General features: G+C 37.1%; 1 protein-coding gene across 2 annotated transcripts in view; it reads left to right on the top strand.

The window, feature by feature from the left end:
- The window catches only part of RBKS (ribokinase), a 69,521-nt gene that overhangs the window by 21,476 nt on the left and 27,539 nt on the right, over nucleotides 1-20,506 (top strand). For both annotated transcript variants that reach the window (XM_068939589.1, XM_009676254.2), the window contains exons 3-6: nucleotides 2,511-2,574; nucleotides 5,293-5,355; nucleotides 12,015-12,179; nucleotides 17,242-17,333. In XM_068939589.1, the coding sequence (XP_068795690.1) occupies nucleotides 2,511-2,574; nucleotides 5,293-5,355; nucleotides 12,015-12,179; nucleotides 17,242-17,333 (384 nt within the window). The remainder of the gene's footprint in view (nucleotides 1-2,510; nucleotides 2,575-5,292; nucleotides 5,356-12,014; nucleotides 12,180-17,241; nucleotides 17,334-20,506) is intronic.

The following is a 20,506-nucleotide window of genomic DNA, read 5'->3' as shown; positions in this document are numbered from 1 at the left end:
ACATAACTGTATCTAAGATGCAGCTCAGAGTATCATAGATATCTTCAAAAATTTTTTTCTTTTGTATTAATGTCTTATACTTGTCTTTAGAACCTGTTTAATTTCCTAAGCAAGGAAAGGAGTAAACACTCTCAAAAAAATGTATATAGAATAGACGAAGCAAAAATGGTATGTATTTTCATTATAATTAATTTTCAGGTACAGAATGAGTTTGATTCTCTAAGCCTAAAATTTTAGCTGTCATATCCATCAGCTCTCCTAGCTACCCGTAAAAAACATGATAGGAAGTGGGGAAAACCCAGGCTGAAAAATACTTATGTAATTGCGCTCATTCTAATTTGCAGGCTATGTGATGATAATCCTTGTACAAACTGCTATTGTTGTTAAGATCTCAAGAAAGAAGAAATGCTATTTCAGCACATAATAAGTTCTGTGGTCAGCAGATTAAGACATTTACTTTTCTATTTATCCAATATTTCATCTAGCAGGTTATGAGAAAAAGCAGAGAATATTTAAAACAATGTCATATAATTTGACATAGTCAGTAGACGTGTCTTTAATCTAAAATGAGTCTGATGCCCAATGCTCTGTCTTCCTTGGGGGCAAAGCCTGAATGGAAGGATAAGCCCTTCAAAAACACTGGGATTAACTGGGCTGGATGCTGATGAACCAACATGGAAAAAACTTTCCAGAGGAGAAGGACCTCCTGCAGCACTGAGATGTCTTGCTGTGAGCAGAAATACCACGGCTGATCTCAGTTGTTATGACAGTTGAACAATACGGGATGCCTGTCTGTCAGCTATGTAGGACCCAGACTTGAAGGAAGTACGTTTTGGTTCAGCTTTTGGAAAATGGTTATGAAATATTTCTCTGCTGAAATAACTGAACAAATGCTGAGATTTGTTGTAGCTGAAGCTTTGTAGCAGCCTGAGGAGGGAGAAGATGATCCCATCCGGTGGAATCCATTCCAATAGCACAACTGTTAGGTTAGAAAGGTGTGCATAGCTCAGGTCTAAAATTGCAGATGGCTGCAGTCATCCAGCCAAAAGGTACCAGAAGCTGCCGCTTCTGGGAACCTGCCTGCCCTGTCTGGAAAGCTGGGAGTAATCGAAGATGCAGAAATGTTATAAGATGCAAACAATGACACGCTTACTGACCAAAGTAAATGTTTTTTTCACTTACTAGTGGAACAGTCTATCTGGTAGGCTACTTTTGCCCTAATGTGCTGCCGTCCTTTTGTAAAAGACCGAGACCATATCTAATAATGCTTTAGATAAATCCCTTACAGATGCTGTAGGCAATGAAGTATGCTTCAAAACATGGTGTGAAGAACAGAATATGTGGGGCGAAAGGGTATCAGTCTCTAACACTTTATATTTTAGAATTTTGAATTGTAGGATTTGATTTTTATGATCATTAGTTAGTACTCAGGCCTTCTCAAAGCTTTCTGACAGTAGACAATAGAGGCAGCTGCTCTGTGCTTCCTAGTAGCTCAAATGCAGATTTAGCTATTCAGTCCATTTTATGAGAAGATGGATCATTCAGGCTCTTCATGTAACTCCTTGGTCATCTAGATCGTGACCGGGATCTTGATTTAACTTCTTATCTGAGAGATTACTCCTTTTCTTTTGCAAAAATACTGATAGCATTGGCCAGACTTTGATACTGCTCAGATATACAACTTACTCTTGGAAGTGGAAGCACAAACTATACGTGCTGAACATGTGGGCTAAAACTGGTGAATTAAAAACTATGCTGGCTTTATAAGTTTATATTAGAATGTTATTTTGACATTAAGCAAGTTGTACCATTTTTTCTCCATATACCTCTTCTACTTTGTTCAGCTTTTGTAATGTAATAAAAACAAATGTTTATTGCTCTGAATAAGCAGCAAGCAGAATTCTGTTCAGTGAAAAGGATTAGTGGAGCTGAAATTACAAGCTCTTTAACTTGCTGTTAGAAAAACAGTGGAGCATAGCTTGACTCTCTAACTCATCTTAGCCTGGTATTGTTGAATAAAACAAACACAAAATGTTGGATTTTAAACAGTATGTGTAGTACTGAGAAATTATAGAAAACAGCAATGCCATGTTTATAGTCACTTTCTAGAGCCTAACCACAGTTTGATATTTTTTCCACTGGGGAAACTTAGAGCTAGAAAATTCAAAATATGGGCTTCAATTAGAAGGACAATGAAGTTACTATCAATGCTTTCAATTTGAAACTGAATAATGATCCAGAAGTACAAGATTCAGTAAACTTCCAGATTTTACACTCCTGAGAAAGCTTCGATGTCAAGGGAACAAAGCGGCTGGGACTTGGGTAGAGGGGGGAGTTTGCAAAATAGGAGGAGAGATCTGCAGAATACTATTCCAATAAATTGAGCAAAATGCTGCAAGAAAAACAGTGCTGTATTCTGATTACATCATAGCATTCTGCTAACTAAAGAGGGTCTATTTATCTAGTTTACCTTTTTGTATAGAAGACCCATCTTTTTCTCTTTTGTACAGGTTGGGGAGGATTCCTTTGGCAATGATTATATTGAAAATTTGAAGAAGAATGGTATATCTACAGGTAAAATTTTGGTTTTAAAGAAGCCTTTTGAATTATTTTTTAAGATTTAAAAATTAGAAATTGAGAGTTTCTTATCTGATTGCCATGTCTATGTTAGTGCAGAAAGGGGAATCTTTCCACTCATGTGTTCTGTATGATCAGCCCCTAGAAGAACAATGAGCACGTGGAGAAGCCAGTTTAAGAAGTTTCCAGACTGGTCAATTGTGCCTCTAGTCGGGCCAATGTACTTGTTAAAATTATGTATGTTAAACTCTCTTGAGGGTTATTTTTAAACCAAGCCATGTGATATATTTTACCATTCAAAACTATGAATAATTGTTTTGACACCGGTGGCAGGATTGAATGAGTATAGCTAAGAATATGGGGACTTCTGAAGTCAGCTGTACCACTGGAGAAAGAAAATAAAATGTAATGTCATTACCTCTGAATCTCATATGATTATGTTAGTGCAAGTCACCTGAAGATAGTGCAGTTGTGCAAGTATTCAGGCAGGCATCAGTGATGATAATGCCTGGTGAGAAATTGAAAATTCCAGCTTTATTGTCCCTTCTCTATTTCCTATTGGGTAAGGGGGAAGGGATAGAGTGGAAATGGATTTGTTAACTCTATAGTACACCTTTATTTTATGAAATGACACATGCAATCATTTTATAGACTGCAGCCAATCTTTGTTAACACGTATACACACAAAAAGCAATGTTAAAAGGCTTACAGGAAAAGGGAAAATTAGGCATTCACAATATTCTGTTACCTTGATATCTTTTTAACCCTGATCCCCTGTCTTGTGTAAATGTATTATTGTGTGCTATTTAAATACATGATCACATTGTTGTCTACAAGACCCTTGTCTCCTTCAACGTGGACAGGATGGACAGACGCAATCACTAAGTAGCAATTTGATATTCTGTTTATCTTTTCTGTTTAATATGCAGCCACAAGCTTCATTTACTCTGCATTATTTAGATACTGCTTTGAAGGCAGAACTATCAGTATTTTGTGGGCTTTTTTATTATCCTTATCAGTATAGCATCTGAATATTTCACAAATGTATATAAAGATTTATTCATTGCACAACTTCCAACTTTACAACAAACAAGGCAAGGCTATCATAAAAATGCTGTCTGTTAGTGTGTAGTTCTAATTCTCTCCAGACCAGGCCTACCTTGTGAATAAAGTGGTAGTCCTTGTGTAATGAAATAGTCTTTGATCATGTAATTAAAACTATCAAAGTGCATAGCACTTAATGAAAACTAATATTCCACAAGCAACCTTAAGTCTCATATTTTCTGATTTAAATGATTGACCTTACAATCTTGAGATAAATTTTAAATAGTTTTTATGAGAGCAAAAGGAAAGTGAAGGAAAAAAAATCCCTTCATGAATTCCATCATATTGCACTTCACTGATACGCACATACATCAACTGAAGGGTTGGAACATTTAAGTCCAAGGTAAAGACTTGGACTTCATCCTAGTTCTGTCTCATTTCAGTCCCTGGTTTTTCACCCCAGTCTAATCCTTATCTAGCCAATCCCTGTCATTATGCATGAGGATACTGGGTCCAGGATGAAAAACCTTGCCATAATGCCAGGTCTACCCACTTCCCCTTTTTAGGGGATTGTTTGCATATGGTTTCTTTATATTGCTCTCCTGTCCCCTTACATACTACCTTATCCATTTTTTTTCCTATTCCCTAACATTGTGTTCTGCAGGAAAAGCACTGAAAGCACAGAAGAGACAAGCTCTCTGCTTTCAGTCCCAGTTTGTAGGCCTAGTACCTAGTGAAGAGAAGCTATAATTGCAAGGAGAGTTCTGCTCTGCCCTTGTCAGATACTCTAGCAAATGAATAAGTGTGATGTTCATTTTTGTTCAGCCTCGTTCGAATTGGAGCAGATTTTTAAATTAAGCACAAAGGGCACATCTTGGGGAAAAAAAGCACCAAACCTTGCCCAGCATGAATTTTGTGGACTAAAATATTAGAACACCACAGCTTCTTAAAGAAAAGGTCACCATAATTTATCTCAACTGAAGCAGTAGATTTTTTTCATATATCATTCTCAGCGAAAACTGAACTTTTTTGACAGTTTTCTGCTACAGTTCTGCCTAAATAAAACACCTATCATAGAATATTTTGGACCACTGGTTACTATTTGACAAATTTACTGACAGCTGAAAAGAGGTCCTTATAGTAGTAAATATTGAACATTCTCTATAATAGACGGTGCTCCTAGCCTCACTTCTAATTAATTTATCTGAATAAATTATCCAAAGAGGAAACATACAGCCTCACCACTACCCTTCAGAGTACATTTTAATACTCCTACTGAAATGCAAATCTACAGAGAATTAAATGCTCTGTTGTTTCAATGTTTTACTTTTCTCCAACCTTGAGTCTATTGTTTCTTTGGATAAAAGAAATACTTACATGTAGGAGTAGAATGCCTGAGAAAGCTATATAAATAACATGCCTTCTCTGAAGCAGAGATGAAGCCAAATTAAAGAATGTTGGACTCGCATTTCTGTTTTGTGGGTGTAAATTAACACTTTTTGTTGTTGTTAGCTTCTCTGGCATTGTTGCACATGAAAGAGTAATTAGCATTTTTAAATTGCTGGAGGTTATGGGTTCATTTTAGATTTAATTCAATTAAACTGAATCACATGCTATTGGCTGAAAGTAATGTATTGAACTAATGCGTGCTGTAACTTTTCCCTTTCTTAGCATTTGTAGGTCAGACTACAGATGCTGCTACTGGAACTGCTTCAATAGTTGTCAACAGTGAAGGTACGTATTTCTCTGAATTGTCCTCTTGGTTCTGGCTCTACAGCCATAAAAGAACCTTATCGTTGCCTTATCATTGTTAATTGTGGAATTATTTTTCTACATCTTTCATCTTTTCCATAATGTTATTCAGACTCTGGATTTCCTCTGCAAAGGCAGCTTTGCAGAATGAGATGTTGCCCAGAGTGCCTAATAGGTTAAGTAGAATCAGACCCTTAGATTAGCAATGAGATGGCCGTAGTTCAATGAGCTAGTTGATCCATTTAGTTTTACATTAGCCAGTACCCAGTCTATCAGAAGAAGATTAAAGCTCTCCTTTTCCACCACAGTTTACCTAGCACTTCTACTATGAGGAAAGGGTTTTCCTCCTGAGCACACTAGGGGAGTCATTATGCCCTGCATCAGGAAATGTAATTTTCCTCAGTATAAGTATATTTATGTTGTTGTTATAATAGTACCACAATTCTTCATCTCAAGTTACATCTGCAGTAATGCATACTCAGTGAAATGGCACATTTGCTTACTCTGTGTTAATTTTCCGTAGCTTGTGCCTTTGCTCTCCTAGAGGAAGATAAAAAAGAGAATTTCCTTGTTTTTGTATTGTTCTTCAAAACTGCTAAATTATCCTCTTTTGAAAACTTTCTGTTTATTTTTTCCTCAAGCAAGTTGTGTCCTTATTTGGAAAGCTCTTAGGGGAAGTGCTTATGTCTAGATTGAAATTTAGAGCTCAGGACCAATTATGTTTATGCAAACTAACAAATTAAGTGTGATTGAAATAATTCACTTTTGGTGCAGCTAAGAATCTTCATTTGAACAGTTACCACAGCTCAGCTGGCACAGCAGCTTAACAAGTTCCTGTGACGCTTGATGGTTCATCTGGGCTACAGCTCAAGATGGGAAAGGGAGCATGACTACCTCACTCCAGGAGCAAACCTAGGAAGGAACTGTAACTAGAGACAAGTCTACACAGGAACATTAAGGAAAATTAAGCAAATTAGTTGGAGATCTGAGTTTAATTTTCTCTTAACTGAAATTAGTCAAAGCCTTATATGACAGCTCTAATTCAGAGATAAAGTAGCTTTAATACATTGAATAAACTGGATACCAGCCTGTCACTTCCTTCTTCTCCTCCTGGTTTGGATCAGCAAGTAAATTACTTCAGCAGCTCTTGAGAACTTCTCTCTCACACCACAATCACATATAGTCATTGCTGTGGCCATTGTAAGCTGGAGGGACAGAGAGAGAATTGCCGTAGCACGTGCTCCCAGGCCTCCCTCTTTTGTACAGAAGCCATAGATTGAGCTAGGTTTGCGGTCCAGAGAAGTTGAATAAGAAGCAGAGTCTTACTATTTCCTAATTCATATGCATGGCCAGCTAAGATAAACCCAGTCTATATTTGAATGGACAGAGGATGACCTGTTGAAATTATAACACTATGAGTTATTCTGAAGGATAAGGAGCAAAGCCATCTTAAGGATCTAAAACTTTTATAAGCACTGATTATCCAGTGCCATGAGGTTAACAGTCAGCAGTCTTACATATTGATGTCAGTGTTAATGGTCTCCGATAGTCTTGTGATACACATAGTGAAATGAATAATGCACAATGGCATGCATTTTGTTTCTTTCAGAAACTGAAAAATCTAAGATTAAGCTACCATATCTAAAACTGGCCTCCAGTTTCATTAAAAAACTGCTACTACAAGAGCAAACCTGGTCAGAACTATGCTGTAAAGCAAACAGATGCACAGAATTGGTAATGGTTCTGGTTGTTACTTCTGTCTAAAACTATCTGGCGCCTGAACTGAGTTAAGTTGCAATAAAATAGCAGTACTTGTGTCCTTTGCTGTTGCAAGAGACACTATTTCTTCGTTATAGAAACAGCTGATTTGACCTAAACAGGTTTTACAGCATGTTACAAAGGACCTGTCTGCACATGCATGTTTTACCACAGTAGTTGTGCTGGCATAGTTGAAGCACCACAACATGCAGTGCAGATAATGGTGTAAAGCAGCTTCTGTTAGTTCAGATTATAGCTAGAATGGAAGCATTTGAAGGGGAGGGGGTGTTGTGTGTTAAGATAACGAGGGGCAAATAAAAAAACATAGATATCATCTCTTTAATTTACCAAGTTTTAATTACTATGTGCTCATGCACGTAACCTTCATAGTGGTGAATTGGGTAAAATACCAGCTCCAATAAACTGAGTAAAATCACAGGCAGAGGTGAGAGAGGTATTAAAGTACAGGGAGCAGATTATGATGGAGAAGTGAAGGCAGAGGAAAAGGTGGCTGTGAGAGAGCAGAGTCAGAGAAGGTTCTGAAGTAAACTTTCCCTCATGTTACCTGTGCCTGTCTAGCCTGCACAGCTGCTGAATTTCTGGGAAGATTTGCACAGATTACTGAATTGCACAGGTATAAGTCATCCATTATTTTAATTGGCAAAGCAATAGACATTTGCAAATTATCTGGTACATTTGATATTCCCACAGCTGCATTATATTCTGGGACAATGCAGTACATTTTCAATAAAAGATAGAGAAGTTAAATCACTGCTTTGAATGCAAAATGGTAGAGAGAGATTTACAAGTGAAAAAGTGCAACCCAAAGATGCTGCAAAGGTTCCTTTTGGACTGTGCTCAGAAATTTGTGTTTTTCTGGAACTTTATGTTCCTTCCAACTCTTTAATGTGGCTGCCTGTTCTGATAGAGTTTGACCAAACACAGGCTTCAGTTTACCAGGACCCTGAACACTTACAATCTTTACTTCCCTTTGTAAGATGGGAAGTACATACATCTGCTTTTCTAAACACATCTCTTCTTTGAGGGGCATTATTCCACGTTGAACCCCAGCTTTTGTTGTCTCCCCTTTCAGCCTGACCCTTTCCATTAGCTCTGACCCTTACTACACCTTTAGCTAATGATGTGTTATTGGACGGTAAGAACTCTATAAAATGATGAAGTGTGTTGTGCTTTTACATATACACATATAGAGAAAAGAAACTTTTTTCTGAACAAATTTTTACAAAATTACCTGTGAGGTTTTTTGCAGCTCTGCATGTATGTGGTACTGACTGTTGACAGAGCCAATTTGCTGGCCTGGCTAAAACGGCAGTTTTGAACCAGTCTGGCAACTTCCATGTTCATAGCAAAAATTCAGTGAAGGAACAACAGAGATTGGCAAGTCAGGACTAACATGCATTGGCAGAACAGATTTGGGGCTCTTGATTATTATAAGCTGCAACTCCAGCTCACCTCCAAGAACACTACGAGATAACCCTCACTTCAGATAGGTATTATGCTAACTTGAGGATAAAGTTACTAACCATTTCATGAATACTGAATAGGCATTATTTTGTAAGTGAATGTACTTTCAATATCAAAGCACTAATGGTATAAAAGCTTTCAAAGTACATATTTAGATAAGGCTAAATAAACAAGGCATACTCAGAGTACATGTGCCAGCTTGATTGAATTATACTTTCCGTAGAGTAAGGCTTTGGTTTGAACCTTCAGGGTTACGAAAAAATATTACTTGAATATATATAGGATTTTTATATATTGACATTCATCATGAACTTTAATATTTTGTGTACAAGACTATTCAATGCTTGTACCAAGTAATTGCATAGAAATTGTGATACCATGACACACCCAAGACTTGCCGTCATGTTCCTGAACTGTGTGACTTAGCAGTAAATGTCTTTCTTGTAACATTCTTTTACAGTCACAGATGTCTTCTTTTTTTTTTTTTTTTTTTTTTTTACTGTGAATTATTGTGCAGAAGCCACGCAGCTATTGTTATAATCAGGTTGTTTGAGATATTGGTGAGTTCTAAGCACTACTGATGGCTTTTAGGTTTTAAAAAGTAAAGCAGAGAGTATTGTACTGTGATGTTTACTGGTGTGCCTTTGATTTTCCACTGGCACTTCTCATTTGTGAATTCATAAAAATGAGTTATCCACCTTTCTTAGAAGTGACACTAACAGGTTTAGAAGCCTAATTGAGAACAGAATTGACATATTCAGCATTCATGCTGTTTTGGATGAACTCAGTCCCCAGTGTAAGCTTTCATAAGTTTATCAACCTCATTTAGCTGTTCTAGCTTAGACCAGCTGTGAATGAGGCCCTTAATATTTTAGCTGATGTCTGCAAAACTTACTGTTGTATAGCTGCTCCCAACAAAACTAAGTAAATATATTTTAGAATAACTGTAACACAGTAAATTCATTTTCCAAATTCTTAGCGTGGGAAAAGTTTCATCTCACTCGACCTGTTTCCAAGTCAGGTGTACACTTTAAGGCTTTATTTCTGGTTAACAGAGATAGATAGGCACCTCCAGACAACCGTTTATCTCCTCTGCAAACAGATATCCGAGGTATGTAAGATGGAAAAACCTCTGACAGTACTTGTTTCTCTCTTCTGTGCTGTTGAAGGAACCTAGAAAACTAATTTTTTAGGCATTAGTTTTCTTAGACTTGTATAGAACGTAGAATCTTTTTGAAAAGTTCAAAAATCAGTTGATGTTGGGCAAGATGAATCCCACCTCTGTTTGCTATCTGTTTTTAACTTTCTTGTTCCTAATGCTGAGTTCCCACCTGATTTCCCTGGCAAAAGTAATTGCTTTCAGCAAAATGGTTGCCAGTAAGACAAAATTCTGATATTAGTTGTGAGTACTTTGGGCCTGATTCTGCTTCCATGCATGGTGATATAAATTTGTGGTGACTGTTATCATTCACATTTGATGAGCTATATGGTAGCTAAGAACAGAATATGGCTTTTTCTGTACATTTTACATCAAGTCAGACTGAACTGTTATATGGCAGTAGTACTGCATTTCTCTTACAGGTACAGTTGGTTTGAAAGCAGACCATAAATCTCTGACCTTTTGTAGCTAGAAAGACAATCTTCTGACTGTGATCCATTGCAGCACAGTCTACTTTGAATTTGCACATATAGGTTTAAGCAAACAGCCTTCCTTATCGCCTTGGGCCATTAAGTCTAAAGCCTAATAATAATATACATGTCAGTACAGCTAAATAGTTCAGCAAGATAATGCAGCAAGACATGTAAATAGTCTGACATTCTAGGTAGTGCAGAGTCCAGGCAGAAATGAAATATATTTTTGTTCCACCGATTCCCTATGTTTTACTGCTTTTAGTGCTGGACCCTATCAGCTTAAGGAGTATATGGTGGGCAAAATAGGTGCAATTTGGCGTTGAATGATTCCTCAGCAGGGTTCAGATATCTTGACAGTATTTACTTGTTGCAGAAGGTTTTTTTCTTTTTTTTTATCCAAGATGCCCATCATTGTCTGTTGAAAAGCAGGGCGTTGGCCTTAAATGCTGAGGTTTAGCTTTTCAAATGCAGCTGTTCTGTACCAAACCATTGACAGCAGAATTGCTTTGGAAAGCTTGGGCCCCTCCCTCTGAGATCACTGTATTATTCTTTCCATTGTCCTGCTTTCTTTTCAGAAAATATTTAGGGAGACAAGCTTTGCACATTGCTGGTTCAGAGGACTTTGAAGTCTCATTCAAGAAAAATAATGTATTTAAAAACATAAATATTTATTTACAGAGTAATTCAATTCATTACAGCATTGGTAGCCTTTAGTGATTGGCAGTCCTTAAAGGAATCTTCAGCGGGGGCGGGCTGAGACTGTAAATCAAGGAACAACTGACTTACTGAATTTAATACCTTAGTGATTAATAATAAATTTTAATTTGCAGGCACCCATGCCTGAAGGTCTCTAGGTGTTGTAACAGAGATTAAAAAAAAAAAGAATGAAAGAAACAAAGAAACAGCAATAAAAGAAGGAATCTTGCACGTCTGAAGGAAAAGAAAAGAATATTTGGAACCTACATAAATGAATCTCTTCACCTAGCTGTAAAACAGACTACTAGAATGAAAAGGATCTTAGAAATGCTGTGAGATATTGCCATGCTTGTGCTTTATAGTATGTCTTTGCTTAGAAATTTCCATTGACCAGCTTTAAGTTCAGAAGGATCTGCCACCCACCTTCTTTACTCATTTCTGATAAAGTTTTCCTTAGACACAGTCATTAGCTTTCTGATTTTTGTTGGCAAGCTGATTTCTGGTTTTCATGATGGTTAGGGGCTCTAACATGACTTATCTTAGGTGAATGGAGCAAGCCTGCTTCTCTGGAATTTAAAGGACATGCATAATTTTCATAGCTCTGTTTCATATTCTCTGTTTTCAGGTGATGGAAAAATGAAAATTTGGATTGCATTTTGGGCATCTGAACTCAGTAATTACATTGATGCACTTATTTTCAAGTGCTAAAGAAATATTTCAGGAAAATGCAAATGTCAGGCTTAGTGTATGTCCCACATCTCAACTGTGATTAGAGTAGTGCTTCTGTAGAGTTACATGTAAACACCCACATAACTGTGGAAAACCCAAGTGTGAGTTATCCTAAAGGTTTATGTACTGCACTGGAGGTGAACCATAGCATTCATTAATCCTTTAATCTTTTTGATTATCTTCTGAAATGTTTGGGTATTTGAAAATGCAAGCAACACAGAAGTATTTTTTTGGGAACTAGACTAAAGTCCTCATCTGAAAGGTATTGGAGAAAAGCAAGGAATTGTTTTACCTACTTTATTGCAAAAGGTTAACGTAAAATCTCAGTATCTTCCCTTTAGGACAGAATGTTATTGTCATAGTCCCAGGAGCCAACCTACTTTTAAGTTGTGAAGACCTGAAGAGGGCTGCTGATGTCATCTGTAAAGCCAAAGTGGTTGTTTGCCAGCTAGAAATAGCCCCTGCTGTTTCTCTCGAAGCTCTGAAAATGGCACGTGCCAGTGGAGGTAATTTAACATAAGCCATTCTGTGTCTCTCATTTGCGTTGCATAAAAAATACTCTTCGTCATGCTTTCTATACAAAGATCCTGTGATCTGGTCTGATTGCTGTAATACTAGTTTTATTTGCAAATGAAACAATAGCAAACAAATTCATGCTCCATTACAAAAATTGAATTCAGTTTTAAAATTGTGCAGTGGTTACCCTGAATGAAATCAATCCACACCCTTATAATCTCCCCATATATGTCTGGTGCTGCTTTTGCTTCTACTGTCATGTTGTGACTAAATACAGTGTAATGGCTTTAGGTCAGGAACTGTGGACCTGACCTTTGTTTCATTCCAGTGCAGAACAAGTATAACAAATATAAATCAGTAAAGTTCCACACACAGTAAAGTGAATGAAATTACCTCAAAAACAGACTTTTTTCCCTTTTCTTCTAGTATAGCATTATATATGACTGTGGTTTTCTGTACAGAAGTTAACATCCTTAAAGTAAAAAAAAATGCTTTTTCTCTTTATCCAGAATTCTTACAGTGTGACTTGGCATGCTGCCATCGAATAGGAAAGTCATGGTCTGTGAAATTATTTGTAATTGTTACTGTGCTTTTAAATGTAAGCCACTGGTATTTCAGTGTAGCAGTCCATTGCCATACACCTGGATAAAAGCTGACATTTTGCTTGAGCAGGATGGGGTTTCACTACTGACATGATGCTTTGTTGTTTAAACGTCTGTAATGCTTTCAGTTACTCAAGCTCAACTACCGCAGAGTTTGAACAATACTAAGTAAATAGTTATGCAAGGGAGGCATCTGTATGAGATGAAAAATAGGTTGTTTGCATCTATCCAGAAGATAAGGCTGGAGGGGACAGCTCATAGTACGGTCGGTTAGGGATGGAACCAGGATCCGAAACTAACTGGTTCTTCACAGCTGGACCCAGGCTCGCCCCAATAGATGGTGGCGTCTGGGCATTGTTGGCTCTTGGTCCTCCTTCTGCACTGAGGACTGTTGTGCATCTATTGTGATTACTAGGGTTGAGTGAACTAAATCAGGTGTAGCAGAACTTTATGCATCTTTTTCATGTATTTTATGCTAATTTAAGCAGCTATGTTAGCTTAGATAACATAAGCCTGGGAGAGAGTGGCTCTGAGACTGTGATGGTAATAGTCATACACAACAGTCATAAACAGAACTGTGTGCATGGGGAAAATTATTTTGACCTCTGTTTGAAATGTCAAAACTGGGTGCATGCAAATACAAACAAAAATTAAAAACTTCAGTTTACGAGGAAGTGCCTGGGATGCTTAAAATGGGGAGGGGAGGAGGAGAAGGAAACTTAAAATATTTTTTCATTATAATATGTGAAAAAGGATGAAAGTGTTCTTAATCTAAAAAGATCTATAAAAATCTATAATAGAGTCATGAGTCAAAATTCATGAGTTATGTTGTCTGCTTCTAACTCAGTGTATGATTTTGGTAAAGTTGCTACTTTTTTGTAGCCCCCTTATGCTGGCAAGATGCCAGCCAGTGACAGACGAAAAAGTATGGTTGTTTTTTTTAAAGTGCAAATTTAAAAAGTCCAAACCTGATACACTGAATAGACATGCAAGCATTGAGGAAATGTAGACAGCATGAGATATTGACAAGACAGTGCAGTAACTGTGGGCCAGTTATAGTTCTGCTATCATTGCGCAGCTCTCCTATCAGGAAAGGTTTGATTGTTTCTACTTTAAAACAATAGGCCACACATGTTCAAATGCCATATGCAGTCAAATCTAAGTAAACGGTTCAGTTTGTAGTGCTGTAAAATTTATCCTTAGCCAACTGTAAATTGTTAATGCAGTCTCTCTCCATTTAGCCTGCAGTACCCTCATGTATAATGCAGTACTGTATGTTGGGAAGTGCACTAGACTATTTTTGTTTAACAGATGCACAGCCAGATGCCTCAGACCTCTGTTTCAAGTTTTGCTGCTTGTTCTTCTCCATTCTTATTACAAGAAATAAAAAATAAGATGGAGAAAGAATGTGGATAGACAGGCAAGAGCCCTTTTCTCTTCAGTGAACATCACTTGGATCTGTAAGCTGGAGAGGGACAGCTCATGTTTTGACATCCTTTCATTATGGCACTGATTATTAGAGATCTTGTGACAGTCATGGGGAGAAGAAAGGGTTGTGAATAATTAAATTAAGTGGGTATAAATTGCAGTGGAAATCTGACTGGAAAATTCTAGGTTTTTCTTACTGGCCACGTACTGTGAAACTGCTGCTGCTTCCAAGAGGGGGACCACTTCATTGATGGGCAAAGTGTTATTACGTACTGAAGTCTGTAAAGCAGCTTTTTGGGCTTCTGTAATGACACTCTATAAAAGACAGGCTAATAATGTCCAGCCTATTAATACTGTAGTGAAGAATGAAAGCGTGTCATAACAGGGATGGAAGAAGCCTCAGTTATTAACCTTGCATGTCACTGTCCCATGGAAGATCTATTTTTCAGACGCTTTAACTTTTTAATCTTAGGCTGCAATTTTCCATACCAGCTGTTTGTCTGTGGTTAAATTATTTGTAAAATTTCGGCCAAAACTGCTCAAGTATTGTGGCTACAGAAACAAGGCTATGGAAAAATACTCCCCCATTTAAAGGATGTGTACTGGCAACATTAAACTTACTTAAAACTTGATAGCAAGGGAGATTTCTTTTAAAAACATGCCTTTACAATGGTGTGGAAAACTGCCTAATTTTAGCGGTATTATATGCCTTGGAAAAAATACCACCTTTCAAACAGGCCTACGAATTTTTAGAGCTTCGAAGCGAACTTTCCCTGAGAGTCTGTCTACTTAGGGGAGTGTTCCAGTTGGACAGCATGTCTTTCGATGTAGTTCCTAAATCTGGATTTAAGCAGCTTATTTTTTTTTATGCTGTTAAAGATCTTGTGTAGGCCCAGGAAGTAGAGAGGAGAAGCTTGCTTGCTTTGAATACAAAAGAGACAAAGCTGGACTAGAACGGTGGGGAGGGAGGGGAGATTTCAGACGAGGGAATTGTAAGAGGAATTTGCTTGATTTTGGGGATAGCAGAGAAAGAAGAAAGAAACTGCAAGGGGAACTAATGTGGAACAGAATATAGGGTGTGTTGAATAGAGAGTGGAGGTGGGGTCTGGGAGAAGACTGGCACTGTGGCGTTCTGGATAGGGGAAGAAGGAAGCATGGGTGGGGGGCAAGAGATACAATGGGATGAAGGTTGAGTGAAAAAGCTTACTGTTATGTAGTGCCTATGCAAGGATGCATAAAGAACAGAAAGTGAGTTAGGAGACTAGATCTTGGCAGATGAAGAGAAAGAATTTGGGCAGAACCGATTTTGTCATTCTTAAGGAGAGTGAGCCGATTAACTGGTTCACAAGCCCTGCTCTTCTTCACAGCCTGAACAGGAATTTTAATATTCCCTAGTCTCCCCAGTGCTCAGCTGACATTAAATATGGGGGCAAACTAATAGGAATGTCTTCCGCCCCTGTTAGCAGTGAGTCTGTATGACTAAAAACCCAGTTTGGAACACTTCCAGCGCTGTTACTGACTCATGTATATGGCAATATGATACTACATGAAAGAGTGTGTTTTTCAATATGTGCTGTTTGTTTTACCTAGAAAAGTAAGTATACCTAAAAGATTTGCGCTGAAAAATTTTTGTTAGGGTTGCAACTCAGAGAATTGGAAATGCAAGAGTTAAGCTTGCCTGTGAAACTTTAATTTGTCTCCTTTCTGCATGTGAATTATGTTGCAGTCTTTAATTATAAGATCACATGCTGTTTTTCAGTGGTATGTGATCATGTAATTAAAGAGTGTATTATAATACATACTGTATTGTAGGAATATAAGGGAGCCAAATTAAGATTTCACTGGAAATCCTAATTCTGGCATTTTTTGACTTTTGAGTGAGTGTTTTTATGGCTTTAATAATACTGCTTTTATTGAAACAGGTAGAGAGTCATGATAAAGTTGTACATTTTTAGGCTAAAATTTTCAAAGAGGGTTAATCATAAAAGTCATCAACTAAACTTCTCTGTACTCAGAATTCACAAGTCTCTCAGCTTCTTTCTCTTTAGAGGATTAAGTGGGATGCAGAAGTGTTTAGGGTGTGTGAATAATACCTGCTATAGCTTAGGAGTCTAACTGTATCTTTAGGACTGAAATTTAGGCACCCAAATTGGAAGATTTGGCCACTTATTATAAGGAATACTTCTAATGCAAGAAAGTGTGCTTTATATAAAAAAGATGATCTTGTGGTTAAGACACAAGTATTAATCATAAAATTGGCAAAGTGAGAAACCAAATCTGCAGACTTCCTGCGTTAACAGTGAGTAAGTCGCTTATATTGTCCTCAAGACAAACCTTTTCTGCTATTATACTGGGCCTTAGGCTAGGATTTCAAGTTAGGTTAACTAACATACTCTATCGCATGTTAAGTTAAGGTTTAGCTTTGCCAGATAACATATTAAAAATGTACAGTGCCTTGTCTACACTATAGTTTTACGATGTGGCAGTTTGAACGTTAGATAACACATTCAAAAGCACCTTTAAATCCTTGTCTAGACATGTCCTTCATTACTCTATGCCTCTGTTTCTTTATGTATACAATGCATGTAATGATACACATTCTACTCAGAAAAAATTCTAAAACTAAATCAGTTCTTGTGAAATTTATTAAAATCCTGGAAGAAACATCAAAAATTAATTGTTATCTAAATTGCATTAATGTTTAAATCTTTTCTTTGGATTTTGTAATTAATAATTTCTTGATTATTTTCTTTTCTATTACTCTTCTGTCGTATTCCCATCATGACAGGTGACTGCACATAAATTTGAAGGGAACTTTAATATAATAAAACTTTTTATCAGCTCTATAAATTGCGGACACAGAAAATGAGAGACTTCTGCATGTTAGTAAGAAACATGGGGAGATGCGAATGCAATCAGGACTTGGAAGATATTAACCATAACAACAGAAAGTTTGATGTTCCAGGTTATAGTTTATGAATCTGAAATACTGGAGATTTAGACTTTTTCCATTTTTTTTCAGTAAAGACTCTATTTAATCCAGCTCCAGCCCTTGCTGACCTCGATCCACAATTTTACACCCATTCTGACATCTTCTGCTGCAATGAAACTGAGGTAATGATCATATGTCATGTTTGAGTCTTAAGCAGTAACATTTCAGCAGGATTCTGTTCTCAGCACAGGGAGCAGAAACATTGAGCCATACTGCTTTTACACAGGACTTCTGGAGGCGGCAAGCTTGATCCATGATGTAATGAGCAAAGAAGAATATTCTAGAACTCTAGATTGCACTTGAAATTAAATTAATAGCTTCTAAAGGGAAAGTTGTGTCCAGCTGTGTTACTTCCTTGCAAGTAGATGAGTAAAACAAATCCATAAAAGGACAATTTTAAAATGTTAGCACTGAGTAGTAAATACTAAAATAGATCCTTGTCCTTTTTCTGTGGTCCCCTGATATGATTAGCAGGAGTGTGCTAGCCATAGTGTTCTGACAGTTTTAAACTGGCTTGCCAGGAGGTGAGGCATGCATGCTGCACTTGATGGTAAACAGTAGCTTCATATACCTCTTCCTGTCAGATCTATTTTCAGTGAATCTCTCTTTCTCCGGCCCTTCAGCTATATGTTTCCATTTTTTTTCTTTCCCTCCCTCTCTAATTCAAGTGTGTTATTTCTCCCAAAGCAAATAATTTTTGTCACAAGAGACAAATTAAGCTCTTGTCTCATAAGGCCTTTGTTTAAATTTCCTATTTATTGGCGTTATGCATGCTATGTTCCTTCCCCTCACCCTCTCTTTATATAAACAGGAATGTGTGAGAAGTAACCTAGTGGACAGAAGCCATGCCCTGAACATAGTTCAAGTTATCGCCAACAAACATGCTTTCTGCATTGCACGTGATACCTTGGGGTAGGGAGGAGAGGGGAAAGAGCTAAGAGAAGAGCATGGCCCTGATTATTGCAGGATTTTTCATCTGATAACAATGTCTGTCATTTATTTGAAGAATAAGTTCTTCAAGGCTCAATTAACCTCCTTTGAAAATTCTGTTAAAACCCATCACAAACCGTATCAGAAGACCTCAGTCCATGAGTCTTCTAGCATTTCAGGATCTAAGCAACCCAAGTTGATATCAGAGTTTTATTCTAGTATATACACGTCAGCTAAGTTTAGATACCCTAGAGCATTCAAGAACTTGCAAAATAGCTGTTTCCTGCAAGGTGGAAGGTGCTGTGGCTCCCTAGGTCTCTAGAAGGTGAAATTTCCAGTGTAACTGGCACTGACATCTTTTGTCGCTTCGGCACTATCTAAGAGCCATCAGAGCTCAATCATACAGCATGTTAAGAATGATAAGGCAAAGTATTTATTCTTGTTCAGGAAACTTGCAGGACATCCATATGGTGTTTTCTTCATGCTTTCAGAAAACACTTATGCCTGGACTATGCCCTTGGATTGGCTGAATGGGGCTATGGCGCACATTTTCGGCTGAGAACACCCATACTCTCCCACCAATTTAGTAAATGTCATTTGTTGTTTGCTTTTTTCATATGTCACTATATACTTTTTTTTTCCCCCGAGGAAACTTATTCCCCATATGTTAGAAACAAAAACTTTGTTTTTTATTTCTTATCTATTCCTGATTTTTCTCTCGTTGCTCTTTGCAACACACATGTTAAAGTTTTCCTTTTGTTATAGTTTATTGGTAGAGGACAGTCTTTAAAGAGACATTCTTTGAGATGTTTAGCTTGCTGAAGCCAGGGTGCATTATTATTACCGCCTCATGGGGAAAAGAAAATGAATTCTATTTGGAGAATAAGAATTACAGGTGTATAATTATCAATAGATCTCTGCTCACTCATCCACCTTTCCTGCAGAGCTGAGGGTACCGTTTGGATTCTTTTCTACTATTTTCTTTAGAAAGTCACTAGCATTTGAAGATAGCTGTGATTACTTTGGGCACAGTTAGGACAGGAAATATGCTCTCTACTGATGAGGAGACTTCTCTCTTCTGATTTATGGAAATGGTAGACCTATGGAATTCCTACCAACCATGTCATAGGTGCCCAGATCTAATTGTGGGACTCTTACAGCATGTTCTGAGAACAAGAATTGCACATAAATAGCTTTGTTTTTAACAATAACCTTTTCATTTTTTACAATGAAATCCAGTACGTTACCAGGACTGTAATAATCAAATATATTTTATTTCATCCCCTCCATGTATCTGATTTGTTACTGAAATGATTTACATTGTTCCTTTCTTTTTGCTAAGAAAAGAGGAAGAATGAAGTATTTTTTTCTTATGTCACAAGTTTGCAAGTTTTTTTTTTATTTTAGTAATTGTTCTATATTCATGTGCCATCTGTTTTGTTTTCTTTCATGACTTTCTTTAATTTCACATCACTGTAATGTATGCACTTGAGAAGTCTGATATAGAGATGAATGTTTACATACCCAAATAAAGGTCACTGATCACATCTCTATACAGCGCTTAAAAGCCGTAAGTTAATTTGACAAATCTTAAGGATAATACTAATTTTTATTTCAAAATGTTTAAACTTTATTCATTCAACCAACTCCACCTGTATTTTCTCCATCTTCTTAAATCAGTAAGTCCCTAAACCTTTGGTGATGCAGACTATATACTGGGAAAAGATCTTTATATGTATGTATAGATATATATGTAGAGAGAGGGAGAGGGGTTTTTTTTACTGTCTTTCCCTTAGGGCCTGCTAGCAATCACTGTCAGAAATATGAATTGAATAAGATGAATTTTTGCTCTGAGCCACTATGGCTATTCTTATTTTATGGGTTTGGGTTTTTTTATTCTCTATGGCCAAACCTATTGAATGTGCTGCCTACACCTGGTGTCTTGAGATTCTCTATTCCAGCTCCATTCTCCTTCCTATTTGTTATTGCTAAGTCTTGAACAACTTCCTTCTAGCCAAAACTTTTATGTTCCAACCATACTCCTTTCAGGGGAACTTTTGTTTTTTATTTGGGGTTTGTAGGTACTGTCAGAAAGCAAACAGTGTATTCTTGGTTTATCTTTACTAAGCCCTTTAAATAGTTCTTAATAAATCTTCTCAGGTTTAAAGACTAACTCTTTAGAGCTATTTAGTTCAACTTTTTCTAAAATATTCCTTGGTTTAGGTTTCTTTAAATTTACAAGTATTATCACACAGTTTTACCAAAATATCTTTATTTTTATTGTTCACCAAGGGACACCTTTAAATGCTAAACGCCTGTGATTTGTGGATGTCATGTGAATGATATGTTTGTAACAGAAGATTAT

The sequence above is a fragment of the Struthio camelus genome, chromosome 3 (genome assembly GCF_040807025.1).
Source record: "Struthio camelus isolate bStrCam1 chromosome 3, bStrCam1.hap1, whole genome shotgun sequence".
Lineage (NCBI taxonomy): Eukaryota > Metazoa > Chordata > Aves > Struthioniformes > Struthionidae > Struthio > Struthio camelus.
The sequence above is the reverse complement of the archived record's forward strand: the minus strand, read 5'-3'. Positions and strand labels throughout refer to the sequence as shown.